Source organism: Mastigoproctus giganteus, chromosome 8 (assembly GCF_048544385.1).
Source record: "Mastigoproctus giganteus isolate SK-2022 chromosome 8, ASM4854438v1, whole genome shotgun sequence".
Classification (NCBI taxonomy): Eukaryota; Metazoa; Arthropoda; class Arachnida; order Uropygi; family Thelyphonidae; genus Mastigoproctus; species Mastigoproctus giganteus.
This window is the reverse complement of record NC_143582.1, coordinates 180,558,686-180,573,368: the sequence shown is the minus strand read 5'-3', so window position 1 is coordinate 180,573,368 and position 14,683 is coordinate 180,558,686. Positions and strand designations below refer to the sequence as shown.

Below are 14,683 nucleotides of genomic sequence, written 5' to 3'. Positions count from 1 at the left end.
TGCCGAAATTAAAGATGCCATACTTTATGAATCTTTAGAACTTATGATCTAGCTGTTTAGGCCATCTTTTTGCTTTTACTTTAATGACTTTGTTGGCTTTTTGCCTTCATTGATTGGCGTGTGCAGAGTGCCTGCTTTGAAATAAATATCAACAATATTCATATCATTTTAAAAAGATTAACATTTTCACTTAGCAATAACAGGAAAGACACATAAAAGTCTTATTACGGGTGAACTCTTATTATTTCTCATAAAAGTCTTATTACTCTTTTTATATGAATGAAAACCTTAAAAAATGAAATCATTTGACGTACGCCAAGGGAAAGTTAATTTTCGTTTAGTCTTAATATTAAAGAGGCGGAAAAAGTCGAAAATGAATTGCATTAAATAATATCTAACGGTGTCTAGTGTCGTGAGAAAGAGGGGGAAAAAATCCGTGCGGGTTAGCAAGACCCTAATCGATCATATGTCTCTTGTTCGCTTTTGGCTACATTCGAGGTACCTTCTTTCTATCACTATGAGCAATCCACGTCCATAAATCTTTAGCACCTCCTGCCTTATCTTACCGCACACGCCTCGAGAGCACACTTTCCTGTTTCCTCTTGTTCCACCTACTAAGGGATGGGAAAGGAAAATTGATCGTTTGCCTGCTAAACTTTTCACCCGCGATTTCAGCAACAACCACCTTTGGGAATTTTATCAAATTTCTGTTGCACATTTTCGACGTTTAGTAGGGTACTGGTTACGTGTCTTTATAAGTGGCGGATAAAATACAGAATATACGAAGAGTGGAGCCGCCAAAGCTTGTAATCTAAGGCAGTTGCTTGTTTAAACATAGGTGTGCCTATGCACAACCTCTCGCCCCGCAAAGTTGAAATAGACATCCGAATATAATTTTCTAGTAGTTGAAGGGACGGGGGCTTAACTGATCTAAATGTGTCTCAAAGACAGATTATCAGCAGTACGGGGGGGGGGATGGAAGAATAGAAAGCATATGCTTAGATTAAAAGAAGACTGCCGTCACTGTCCTCCTATTACAATCTTAGAAATAAGTCTTTTAACGCGTGTTAGTTTATCTCATTCAGCAAATTCATCTTATCGAGAAACAGTTTTGCAGGATTGCTGGTAAAAAAGCCCATCCCAAAAAAAAACGTTCTTTATTTTGAAAAATGTCTCGTCACCCTTGCTAGCTGTTTCTACGGTACCGCAATCTCATCAGACAGGGTGGACACCGGAGTGAATAAGCCTTTGTTTTTAAGGCAGCAGTCCACGTGGATGAGAGAGGTCTGATTTCGGATAACATTAACTCACGGTATTCTCCTGGGATGCGCTTGTATGTGAATTCCATTCCCTTCCCACTATGCAAGTAAAGTAATCCTTTGAAACCATTCAGCATTTGGTTGCTTTCACATGAACTTGAGTTTCTATTGTGGATTTCAACCTATTCGTACATACAGTAAGTGGGATGTTAAGAAACTTGGATTCTTTAGGTTTTTTCCGTGTGAGAGGAAAGATTTCGCATCCCCATGAAGTTTTTGCTTTTAAGAACAATATTTGTCTGTCAAGATGGTTAAAGTAGTATACTAATGCATTTTAATTTATAATATTAATCATAACTGTAGAACGACTATAAGGGGTCACTTTCCTATCTTTAATTTAGCATGCAGCTGCTTTGAAATCCGTGGCCTTGTATCCTGTTACCTCCACCAAACAACGTTTGTTTTAAAGGTGCGGCGCAATTGCAGATATTGAGAGTGTAACGGAGAAGCGATTGCTTTCGATTTTGCACCAAGGAAACTAAGGCTATGAGTAAACTCTTATGTATATTCTTTGATTAGTTTGCTTATTTTGTGTGATGAGTTTCCTGGATTTTTCTGATGAAAGAAAGGATGCAAGCAAATTGTTCTTTTAGTGGCATGGTGCGCAGTAGATCGAACTAAAGGCGAAGTTAATAACGTTAGTGTGAGAGTACATAATTATTCATATTAATACAATAATTTATTAACCAATGTCTTAGTGTGTATGAAGCTGATGGCGTAATAATAACAGTAATTCGTGTAAGTAGATATTCTCCGTAATTATTTAATTAAGCTTTGATTTACTTTTAAAGGTTGGACCAATGAATTTTGAGCAATTAGCTATTAAAACTGTCTTGTAATTAAATATGGATCTGTTAAGTAGGAAAGGTTATATGTAAGTAAGATTATTAAGATAACGCAAAGTTAAAGACAAAACTATACTGTCTAATTTAGTTACCAACATTTACATGTTCTGCTGTCTTTTCAGCCACTGAAGAAGTGGCACAGGAAGTACGACGAAATATCTCAGAATAATCTACAGTCCTTTAAGAAATTAAAGACATATTTCGCTCTACGGAGGTCGAAGTGAATTTCTCATTATTCCCAAAAAACAAAAAAAAAAAAAAAAAAAGAGCAAAAAGGTCTATACACATTTAATACGGAATGAGTGACTTTTTTGCTAATGTGTACAGACTTGATATTTATTTTACATAAATATATACTGTTAATATTTATATATATATATAAACTGGTTTTTTTTCTTTTTGTTTTTCTCTTTTTCCCCCCAACAGGGTTAAAATTGTGAATAGCGAGTAAGCGCATGTAATTTTGAAAATGAACTTTTTTCTATTATATTTGCAGCACCTAAAAGGAATTATCGAAAATACATGCAAATTAGAAGGTAGGTGAGTTGCGCCGAGATATACCAATCATTAAAATATGGGATCAATCGGATAGAAGCTTTGGCGAACGTGTAGATCGTTCGCCAAACTGCTGTGTGAAGTTTGGCGAATTTCACACAGCAGTTTGTGTGAAGCAGGGCGACTGTAGAGAATGCCGAGACGTCAAGTTCGACACCGATATCAACAATTCGGCGACTTCGATAGAAGGCGGATTATCGGCCTCCAAGAGGCTGGATGGTCGCTTTATCGTGTGACGGAACGTGTGGGCCATGACAATACCACAGTGCATAGATGTTGGAAACAGTAACTTCGGGTACGTCGTCGCTCGTCGAATGGGTAGTGGAGCACGACGGAGGACTACTGAACGTGAGAATTGTTTTATCTGACGACAGGTTTACACCGCACCTACAGCCACGCTGACTACCCATCCATCGAGCTGTGACATCAGCTGGCTGTCACCCCATCACCCGTCGAACCATTGCTCGCCAACTGCCAGAAAGAAGCCGCTATGCAGTGGTTCGACGTGGTGAAGCAATGATCCTAGAGCCAATGTTGAACGCCGTACTGCATGTTCTACTGGTGTTATGCTGTGACGAGCGAACAGTTTGATAATTGATCGTCGTTGGTGTTCATCAATGGCAATCTGACTGGTCGCCGTGATTCTGGAATCCGTCGCTCACTCCTTTGCTGAGGTGCCTGACATCATTTTCCAGCAGGACAATTCCCCGAACAGATACCGCAGAGTTTTCTTCTGAGTGCCATCGTGGTGTGGGCGTACTGTTTTGGCCAGCCAGGTTTCTGGATTTGTTCCCCATTGGGTACGTGTGTGCCATGATGGGACGTCATCTACAGAGCCACCCGCAGCCAGCACAGACCACGGATGTTCTGCAGGACCAGATGCAAGAGGCTTCGTAGGAAATACCGCAGGAAACTATTCAACACCTGTACGCCTCAATGTATCCGTAACTGTGGCGGATTTGCATCATATTGATCTGGCCATTGCACGCATCATTTGTATCATTAAATATGTTCACACACAGTTCTTCCTTGAATTTATTCAAACTATCCATTTCCACAACAGACAAAACCTCCCGCTGGCTGAATGGCAAACTTCCACACAATTTGAATTCCCTTGTCAATTTGAATTTATGCCCCTCACGTGCGTAGCTGATCAGGAGCAAGAGTTCCATCAGCACTGAGTTTGCGCAATCCATTTAAAGCCTTAAATACCTCGATCAGATCATCTCTCAAATACCTAGTCCTCAGACGCTACAGTTTGCAGAACTGAATGAACCTTTATTAGTAAAACAATCTTTTTTTTTTTTTTTTTTTCTCTTTACCAATCTCGTTTACCTTCTCTGCACCCGTTCCAGCATATCTATATCCTTCTTAAAATGAGGCCTCCAGACCTGTACGTAGTACTCAAGATGCAGCCTAACCATTGCTTTGCCCAATGGGGTAATCACCTCCTTATTCCTGTCAGCAAAGTTCCTGTATATCATTAACAAAACTCCATGAGCTCTCCTGGAATCATTTCCACACTATTCACAAAATCCGTTAGTTTTTCTCTACAGCCTGTGAATATGTATTGATTATTCAATAATACCTGCTACGCAGAGTTACTGTAATTAGTATCTAACGCGACATCTGGTGGTTAGCTAATGAAACTCAACGAGGCTCTTAGACATATTTAGTTCTCACTGTTTTGGCACGCTCTCGTGTAATGACGATGTAACAATTAATTCGTCAACGACAGACATTTCTATAGGGAGTGGTATCACTGGAGGCTCTCAAAGCAACCTGGCTACAGATTTGTCTTATTCACGCTTTCGTCACGTTTTTCCCGAATCGTGACATTTCATTGAAGTACACCATCACGCATTTTGGCAGCGGTTTTCGTTATTACGGTTTCCTAACGCGGACATCGGTATTAAATAAAATAAAAGAATTAGTTGCCCATTGATCTGCTAAAAAATAGTAGTTGGAAATAGGAACAGTAGTTAACAGCCTAAATTCAGATTGCTGTTTTCATTCACGTCAAGTTGGATGTAATAGATCGGTTCGTATTTAAATCCATCTATTTCAGTTGTTGGGTAGAGTTAAAAAATAGCAGTTAGCAGGCAATACATGTGGCAAATAGATACTGAATAACGGCTGCAGACTAAAAGATTTAAAAAAAAAATTTTTTAGAAAATTCCGATGTTTTCAACAACACGATTCAAAGACGTGCTTCTAAATTAGCAGGAGGTGTGACTTTTGCAGGAGTGTCACCTGTCGACCGTTGCACAACCAGAAAAATAGAAACCCTCACAACGAGTCATGGATACCTCGTCCACTTAGTATTACCCTTAGTAGAGTAATAGTGATGGCATGCCCTAATTTAACTTGTCAGTAATGGACCCCTGCTAGTATTTCCCTCAAATGTCAAAAAGCCAGTTTGCTCCAGCCACATGCCCAAAAACAGCTGTCATGGCTTGTATTTTTAAACAATATTAATCCCATACTAATATTCTGTAAGTTTTTAAATAGATCACTAATCAGCGAAATAAATATAAAAACGGTAGATTTTGAAAAAACTGTGATCAGTAATTTCACTTTGAAAGGGACATAATTAACCTAATTGCACGTTATAATCTGCTTCTAGGCACCAGTCTTAAAAAATAAAATAATAAAATAACCGACTACTTCACCAGCTTAAATACATACACATGCTACTCAAGCTTTATTCTCCAGATCAAATAAGACTCCATATAGGCCGGTTGAAGTAATTTATTCTCTAATATCCATATGGATGCGACCCATGTAACATTTTTAACACATAAAATATAAAGTCCTTGTTCTTTCTTAGAGCCATGCAGTCTCTCCCCCCTCCCTTTTCTCTGCAGTTTAGTATGAAAAGGTTACAACCTCAGCTTACTAAATCATTCGATGTCTGGGTTTAAGGTCACGGCTTTCAACGATAGAAATGGACCTAGGGATTCAAGGTTATTACCCTACTGCGGCCTGAAACCGTGGGTCACCAAAACAGCAGGCCTGGCTTGTATTTCCACTGACGTTTTATGCGAGTTTCTAGTTTAGAAACAAAGGACTTCGAATGCTGTAAAATAAAACAGGTGTAATGAATGACTGCAGTAAGTCCCCATATATATATATATATATATGTGTGTGTGTGGGTGGAAAACATTTTTTTTTTTTTTTTGTTTGTATTTTGTAGTCTTACTCTTCTAGCCGGTAATTTTCTATTTCTAGTTGCTTAGCAACTTTTGTACCGATGGGAATTCTTGCAGCCTCCATGGCACACTTGTTCCAAAATGAATCATATATTATTAGCATATTTACGATAAGTAATTGGAATGAATTTCATTATTAAACGATCTGCAGTAGAAGACAGAAAATAGCAAATAAGTGTTTATATGGACTTAAATTTCACAAGAAAATAAAATTGCCTGCATTAATGGTTAATGTCTATACAGGAGAACCAACATCCGCTAGTCGTACTGCCACTACCATTGAAATGGAGGGAAATTCTTGGGGAAAAAACCCATACAAACCGAGCATGACCATTTCGATAATGAACTATGAACAGAAGCGTATTAAAAAAAAAAGAAAAAGAGACAGCCCAACGGAATCAAAATTAATTCTACAATCCCACCTACCATTTGTAAAGCAGACCTTTGTTCCGTGTAATTTATGGTTCTTTTCCCTTGCCCTTTGATCTGTACGTGTTTAGATGGAAACATGTACTTATGGGACTTAATAGCTTATATTAGGTTTTGTCTTTCTCATCGTGCTAGCAAGCATCAGGATGACCCCTTTTATCTTTCACCACTAAGCAGAGACGAGTATTAACATCCAGCTACGGTCTGTTTGTCCCTCTAACAAGTCACGTTCGATCTAAAAGTGTCCCACTCACAACGAGCTGTGACGTGTTGGCTGATAACCAATTATACCTGACACGGAAACTCAGTACCGGACTATTCTGAGCGTGCGGGAAAAGCGTCCGTTCTTGGGTGCGAGTGTCATACGGGCGGGGCTGGAGGGTGTGGGAAAAATTCAACCAAGTGATGTATGCTGACCCTAAGTTCACTAGATCGAGCACGTATAACGCTCACGCATATAAAGCTTTACTTTCTGTATGAGTGTGGATATAAAAATAATTTAGGATTAATCTTAATATAGGCAAATTGATGCAAGGAAGCGAAGCTCATGATAACATCACGAGTAAAAAAATAATAATCCTTCATAATTATAATCCAGATATCTTTCATTAATAGCCCTTGGATAGTACAATAGTAGTTTACAATTCCTGTTCTTCCACGCCACATGCAAAAGGCCCGGGTTCAATTCCCGTCAAGATAAGAGGAACTCGTGTTTTTTTGTTTTCTTCTACCCAAGAAGTTGGGTTTTTCATCCTTCGCAAAACAACCACAATCAGCAAAACAACCACGAAATAACGCAATTTAAAGACATTATATACTGAACCCTTGTGGCCTTGTCGGCCTAAAATATCCACCTCATTTATTCCAAAGCACCTCCACCTTATTAACTGTTTTTTCATTTATTTTAAGTTTGTCTAATCTTCCTTTAAAATCTAATTGTTCCTTTGATAAAAGAAAATGTTTATACATATAATTTAAAGCATATCTATAACGTTTGGTTTACTCAATCCATATTTGATTTAATATCTTGATCAGGATATTAACTGGCTGGTTTGTAATTATAATATGTAACCTATAGAACTGGAATCATGCATATTAGAATACTTCTGGACAATTATAATTCTCCATGACAGTATAGTGAAATCACCACTTATCAATCATTTAGAGCAGGCAGCGTTCAAATCCTGTTGGAAACGAGATATTTTTAAATATCTCAGGGCTGTAATTTGCCGATCTCAAGCGGAGAGAGTAAGTTTCCACCATAAGGTACTATTGGTTTTTCGGTCCCCACTACATTCAAATTATTTTGTGAGCACGCAAATTGTATAGACGTAATACATAATAAACTATTAAACTGGCTCACTGTTACCTAAATTGTCGCATCACCGAAGTAATGGATGCGCCAAAACGTTATTTCCTAAAACAACCAATCATGCAACCTAACTAGTCATTTTACTTTCCAGTAGTGTTGCATCTTTCCGAATCCGGGAATGTCGTGCTCAAACTGCAAAGAGCCTCCAGACTTTTCCATGCTGTGGACTACTCATCTTATTGTTATGCGTGCCGCTACTTCAGTGAAGTAGTCAGAACTCTTGACATAAAGGAAGAGTTTTTTTTTTTTTTTTGTTTTCTTCAAAAAATGAGGTTTGGCTGCTCAGTCTTTGTCCTATGTAACATGTTCAGAAGAAAATCACATTTTACTGCTGATGTTTTATGACTTTCGCTCTGATTGTAATACAAGTGTAACTGAATTTCATAAATTTTCTCTCTTGGAAGTTTGACTCTGATGCGTGATTTTGTAATGGCATTTCCATACTTCCAATGAGATAAGATGAAACACGTGAAATCCAAATTATAGCATCTGAAATGAAAGAGTGATTTGATATCGCAAAATTGTCAACATCGTCAATCTTCGCATTTTTAGATATACAGTATACTATTTGTTCGCAGTCATAAGCTGCGAACAAATAGTACCTTGTGTACTATTAGATAAAAAAAATTTATCTAGCGGAAACTCAGGTTTTTTCGTATATTAAACAGACAGATTGGCCGAAGAATACGCGCAGGTACAGTACACTGACGCCTCATGGCTTTAACACACAGCAGAATTCTTTTTTTTTTTTTTTTTTTAGTGCCCCAAAGGTACTCATCTCTAAACTACATTCACTAGGGTTTTGATGATCGTATCTCAGGAATCGCCGGACCTCTTTTTACTGCTTTTGAGGGGCACAATAGCAATTATCGTAGGGCTAGCAAACTGAACTAATTATTTCATAGGTACTGTATATTATTTCAGTACTTTTATGTTATAAATTTAATGGCAAGCCTGTATGTGTATCATTTGAGAAAGAATTACTGTTCCAGTTAACCTGTATGTGCAGTTATTAAATAATGCATAAATAATATTTCGCTAAAGTTTATATAAACCACCGTTTCACTAACTGTAGTGTCTAGTAGAAATTAGATCTTCATCTAGATTTTATATACGGTATATATAAGTTTACTTTTGGAGAATGGTTTTTATTCCGCAATTCATCTGGCTAATATTGTGTACAGCAGGAATATGTTTATACTGAATAGAAGGGTTAATTACTGGCTTTTTATGAATGTATAGTTTTCAAAATATTTTGCTGGAAAGTAAAAGGGAGTTATGAGCCATACTTTGGAGAGTGCTCATAATGAATAAATTCAAATAAAATAATTTTTGTGCGAATAATTTCTTTGGTGAAATCTTTGTCATCGAGGTGATATTTTCCACTACAAGATAAACTTCTTGTCCTTTATAAACTGAAAATAATGTATACTGGAAGGAATTCGTTTTGGAAATCAGAGTCCCAATTTCGCTGTACTTATTGCTTCCCAACTAGTTTCGGATGATTCTCACTCGAATATTTCCTCACACTATGTACCAATAATCACTGCGTGCTTAAACAAAAAACAAAATTCTAAAAAAAAATCTAATTAAATCGGTGTGCACGTGACACTGAGTATCATGATTTCATTTTCGATATCCGAACTACCACGAGGGTGCAACATTGGAAAGCATACATTTCCTTCTTATGTTAACTATTTATTATATCGAGGCTCTAAATAAACTGGAGAAACACGACTAGCAGAAAATAACAACCCTGTGTGGCGGCAGTAGTGTCTGGAATAAGCTACCAGGAGAGATAATGTCCTTTGTTTGTGGGCAATTGACCAGTAGCTAGTTTTGTAGAACCGTCACACGGTTCCATTATCAGTGGGGCCGTAGGGCGGACCCCGCCCTACGGCCCCGCACAGTCGTAATGGTCATGGGAACATCGGAATTAACGACATGGAATAGGCCGGCATTAATGGCCGTGTTGATAAAGCCAGAAAGCCCTCTAGAGGTATGGGAATAGAGTTGAGTTATCCGCGGGCAACGAGACAGGTTGTAATTTGTCATTGTTGAAGTGATCGCTTGTTGCTGACGTAATAATCAGTTTAAAGGCAACTTTTTGTAACGCACTTGTGATTACGGATAATGTTAAACTAGGAAGAGATTTGATGCTTCAACGAATGATGCTTGCTGACTAGATTTATCAGTGTAATGGCCTTGAAGCCAGAAGAATATCTTAACACCTCTACTCGGCAAGGAACTTCCGCACCTGTTCGTAGTTAACCCTTGGTTTCTTGATGGTTTCTTCTTATTATGACTCTCTCAAGATTAGAAATAAAAAGTAAGAGTTTTCTGGCACCATTTTCCGTTATTTATTTATTCTTTATCTTTTTTTTTCACAGGGGAGAAACCATATACCTGTACGTGGGAAGGATGCACGTGGAAGTTCGCGCGCTCCGATGAATTGACCCGACACTACCGTAAACACACGGGTCAGAAGCCATTTAAATGCCAGCTGTGCCAACGGTCATTTTCTAGATCTGACCATCTCTCCTTGCACATGAAACGACACTAGAAGCATATCAGGTAAGGTTATTTTCGAGATAGTGCATTGCTGAATTAATTTTTAATGACATCATGCCCCCCCCTCCAGGAGCTCTTATATAATCGATTTTTTTCGTGAGTACATATACGTAGGTTAATCAAAATTTTACGAATACTTTCTCTAGCGTACATTCATTACAGTTTTCATGATCTAATTCTCTATTCCAATGAGAATGAAGAATTATTCTCCAGTCTCACTTTCTTTTTTGATTCTTTCATTCTTTATTAATATGATCATTATATTCCTTTCACGTACGAATTTTCGTGGCGTTTATGCAATTTTATTTATACTGGACAAAGATAGATTCTTTAAAATCCACCTTAAATTTTGGCAAAGCAGCGGGTACATTAATCACCGCCCTAAAATGCTAAGTTTTCATCCACTTGGGTTCCTCCAGAAACTGATTGTTTCAGTACTTGTTGGCAACTTATCAGTCTTTCAGCTCTAAACCCATTTTAATAAATTTCAGAAATGTTGACAGCCACGTGCTAAGTGCAAAATTAATATTAATTATATGGGATGCAAAACTATTTGAAAAAGAACACCTAGATGATATGCGCCTTTGTGCAAATATGACATCGTAAATGAGGATATTATAAGCAGGAAGAGAAGAGTCGTACCAGTAGTGCAATGAGTAAAAGAGTTTAATGTGTGTGTGTTTTTATTTCTTCGTGTACCGTGATCAAATCGAGAGGTTGGCTTCCCCCCTCCCTAATTATTCCTGGATTCTTTTGACAGAAAAATTTAACGAAGTGGCAAATATAAAATAAAATATGTATATATATGGCATCGGGGCGACCTTTACTGTTTAAATAAACTAACCACTTGACGTTAAACTGGAACCTTATTTTTAACCTTTATAATAATAATTTAATAATAATAATAATTTATTTATCCCTATTTTGTGTTACAATTGTTGGGAGATAACAGCAAGAAGGGAGGGAGAACACATAAGCCAGAGGCTTTTTAGGGAGTGTTCCCTTTGAAAAAGATAACAATAAAACCAGATACACCATGAATCGGACATATTTCTACATTCCATTACAGACTTCATAAACCAACCACACATGTCTCGTAGTTAACAACAGTACTTCTAATTACATTGTGAGTACTTTTACAATAACAAGTATGAAAGAAAAAATTATGAAATAATTGCGTAGAGTGTTACAAACTTTTTGACAGCTATTCCTTCAACTTGGTTACATAATTTCCAAACTGGTATGCATTGTGAAAAGTTCACGAGTTGAGTGGAAGGTGATTTAGATCAGACATCTTATTCTTTATATATTATTCGTATCCTTAAAATGGTAATAAATTATCTTTGAAAATTTGAATTTATTAATGAATTGTTTAAGAATGTGTGCTGGTAAATGTAAGGAGTTAGTACAGTACTATCGTTATAAGTTTAGTATTCTTTTGGGGGGAAAATTCATATGCAAGGCAGTAGTGGTTTTTTTTTTTTTTTTCTTCTTCTTCTTTTTTTTACCCGGCGATACTCCTGGTTGGATCAATTAATGTGATCTCGGTGGATTTTAAGTACCTTCCTAGTAATACTTGAAACAAAGGGACATCTGTTTGAGGTGAGCGAAATGTACAAAATTCTAAAACTTGACTCGCCAACTTCCTGAAATATTTCTAGTATATAAATATATATCTTGTATTAGGTCATATTTATATACCCACCCTTGTCTCAAATGGCCAAATACTAGGACCCACTGTAATAGACCCTCATTACCCCCCCACCCACACACATACACACACCACCCCCCCCCACACACACACATCCAAAGCGAAAGCAGGTTATTGTTTGATGCGCTATATCAGCACGCAAAATGCTTACAGACACTCGGCCTTATTAGAATAACTTGTGCGTTTGTTGGGGATGGGAGGGAGAGAAACAGCGCTAATATGCACATAATAAAATCCGGCTATTTTTCTGCATATGTTTTTAATAATGATCATAACGTGGTTTAATGATATCACCTATTTTAATTACGTCGTATTTCCGTTATGGCATTCTTTTCAAGTCATCATTCTACTATCCAGCATATCACTTTGAACACTGGATAGTACAACGGATAGAAAAAGCAGCATCTGTCGCACACCAAATTACCACTTCATGAAACGCGAAAAGGAGTAACTATATTGGCAAATTAATTAGTGAGGTAATAATTACAAAATAATTACTTCTAGATTCCGAGGTCCCTTCCCTCAAATTGGTCAATATGTAACATGTGTACAATGCATAGCAATTGGATCTTTCACGGCCATGAGGACAGAGGGTTAAAAAGTTTTTTGTTTATACTCCGGACGGCTGCATAGAAGTTTTCGTGTAACTAGGATTACAAAATAGCATCGTATTTTATGGTATTATTTAGACGAAACAAGCAGTAACTCTATACTCTGAAACTGATCACTCGACCAGGGTCTCTGCGTACTGCGATACATTCGAAAGTATGCATGCTGCGGCACATAAAAATAGATTCCACCACAAACTCCCACCACAAATTCTGAATGTTCAATACTGGCTCTAGTTTTCATATATATAAATACAGTATGTGCCTAATATAAATGTTCGGTATTCAGCATTTACATTATATAAGTAGTTTCTGTATGTGACTATGTGTATATCTAATGTGTATGTGACTATGTGTATATCTAATGTATATGTGACTATGTGTATATCTAATGTGACTTTTTTCTTTATTGCTAATTTATAGAAATCAAACTAATTTAACAAGAGAAATGCATTTGTTATTTACAGATACTATATTTCCATCGAACTGGACCAGATGCGTGTCCTGATTGTGCTGCATTCATCGTCTCGTTATTTCAGACCCAGAGATGGAACCTCGGTGCTGCCACCTCTCAGAGATGCAGTGATACTAACCCTCGAGGAGGCGTTATACGTGTATTCACATTCGTATACCGTGCGTGAGGTTTTATGAAAGATGTTCTTTCTGGAAAGTCGCGCAGTCTTCTCCTTGCTTGTGGTGAGACGTTGGATGTTTGAGGACTGGTATCCTATATTCGTCATTTTGCAAAATAGAAAGGGAAAACGTGGCGTCCCACTTTGAATAGGAGAGAACTACTGTTACCATGGCAAACTTATCTCAATTGAATCTTCACTCGCATCATGTTTACCATGATTACTCGAAAGGAATATGCCACTTTCCTGCACTCGCTGTGTTTTGTGATCACTTAGAACAATAAGCTTTAGTTTGGCCAGTGTGATGAACAGAACACAAAACATGCTGTAGGTGCTGTGCTGTGTGATGAAAGTTTTGAGTGCGATTTTTTACCGGATGTGTTCTATTTATATGTACTTACCTCAGCTAGTACTTAGTATCATTTGTACTTAGCTAGTACAAGAACTGAATCGAAAAGAAAGGTATTCCCTATCATATTTATAACAGCCCAGAGTTAATTTTATTCAAAAATTTATGTTGTATTCTGGGTTATCGCAATGACCAGGTTTCATAGCTTTTAAGCTACGTATGAAGTGTGAATATTGCCGGGAATCGAGACTTTGATTTCCTCCTCACGAAGTTACCTCTTCCTTTTTACACTAAAATAGTTTCTACAGCAGTGGCCTGTGTGTAAGCGCGCGCATGCTTCATGCACTTCTCCCCTCAATCTACCATGCTACTCTTTCTTTACTCTTCGGGATGGCTGAAAGCAGTAGGGTAGAAGGGATATACGAAGCATACTAGGCATTGTTTTTAGTATAACAAATGTCCCTCCTGTTTAGCCATTTTATGGGTAAGTTAATCTGGTCATCATAGTCACATCTGTCACCAAGTAAAGGATATTTTTAAAACTCTATTTTTGTTCAGATTACGAAAGAAATTGAAAAAAGGGACTGGTAAGAAGCTCAGTCGAACTCTCTGAATAATAATAAAAAATGTAAATACTACGATACTTTATAAAATATATTATCTCCGAGATTTTTATATTTATTAAAATGTACATAGCTTATGTTTCGAACTTCTCGCTACGAAAAAAAAAAAAAAGGGAGTAAAAAGGTTTGCGTGTGCGCGGCTATATCTTCATACTGAAGTGAACTTTGGTATTATAATATATGGTATCTCTAAACTCAGATCATTTCTTTATTCAGCTTCGATTATTCGTGTTTCTTGAAGCACACAAAGTTCCTTGCATCGTAGTGTGGTTATTCTATTAAATATGGCATGTTCACTGTTTCTTTGAAAATTTTAATGAATTTCTTTCATCAGGTAACATTACCCCATAGTTATCGGTGCATTAGGAAAGAAAGAGAATTTTCTCCGTTGAAACAGTTCCTTTTAGAGGAGCAAGAATTTACTCGCACTTTCACAATACTCTAATATTAATTTTGA

General features: G+C 37.3%; 1 protein-coding gene across 1 annotated transcript in view; it reads left to right on the top strand.

The window, feature by feature from the left end:
* Nucleotides 1-14,104, top strand: part of LOC150082045 (uncharacterized) — a 133,879-nt gene extending 119,775 nt beyond the window's left edge. The window contains exons 6-7 of the mRNA XM_090379934.1: nt 10,123-10,306; nt 13,090-14,104. Of these exons, the coding sequence (XP_090236060.1) occupies nt 10,123-10,295 (173 nt within the window). The 3' untranslated portion in view covers nt 10,296-10,306; nt 13,090-14,104. The remainder of the gene's footprint in view (nt 1-10,122; nt 10,307-13,089) is intronic.
* The last annotated feature ends 579 nt before the right edge of the window (nt 14,105-14,683 follow it).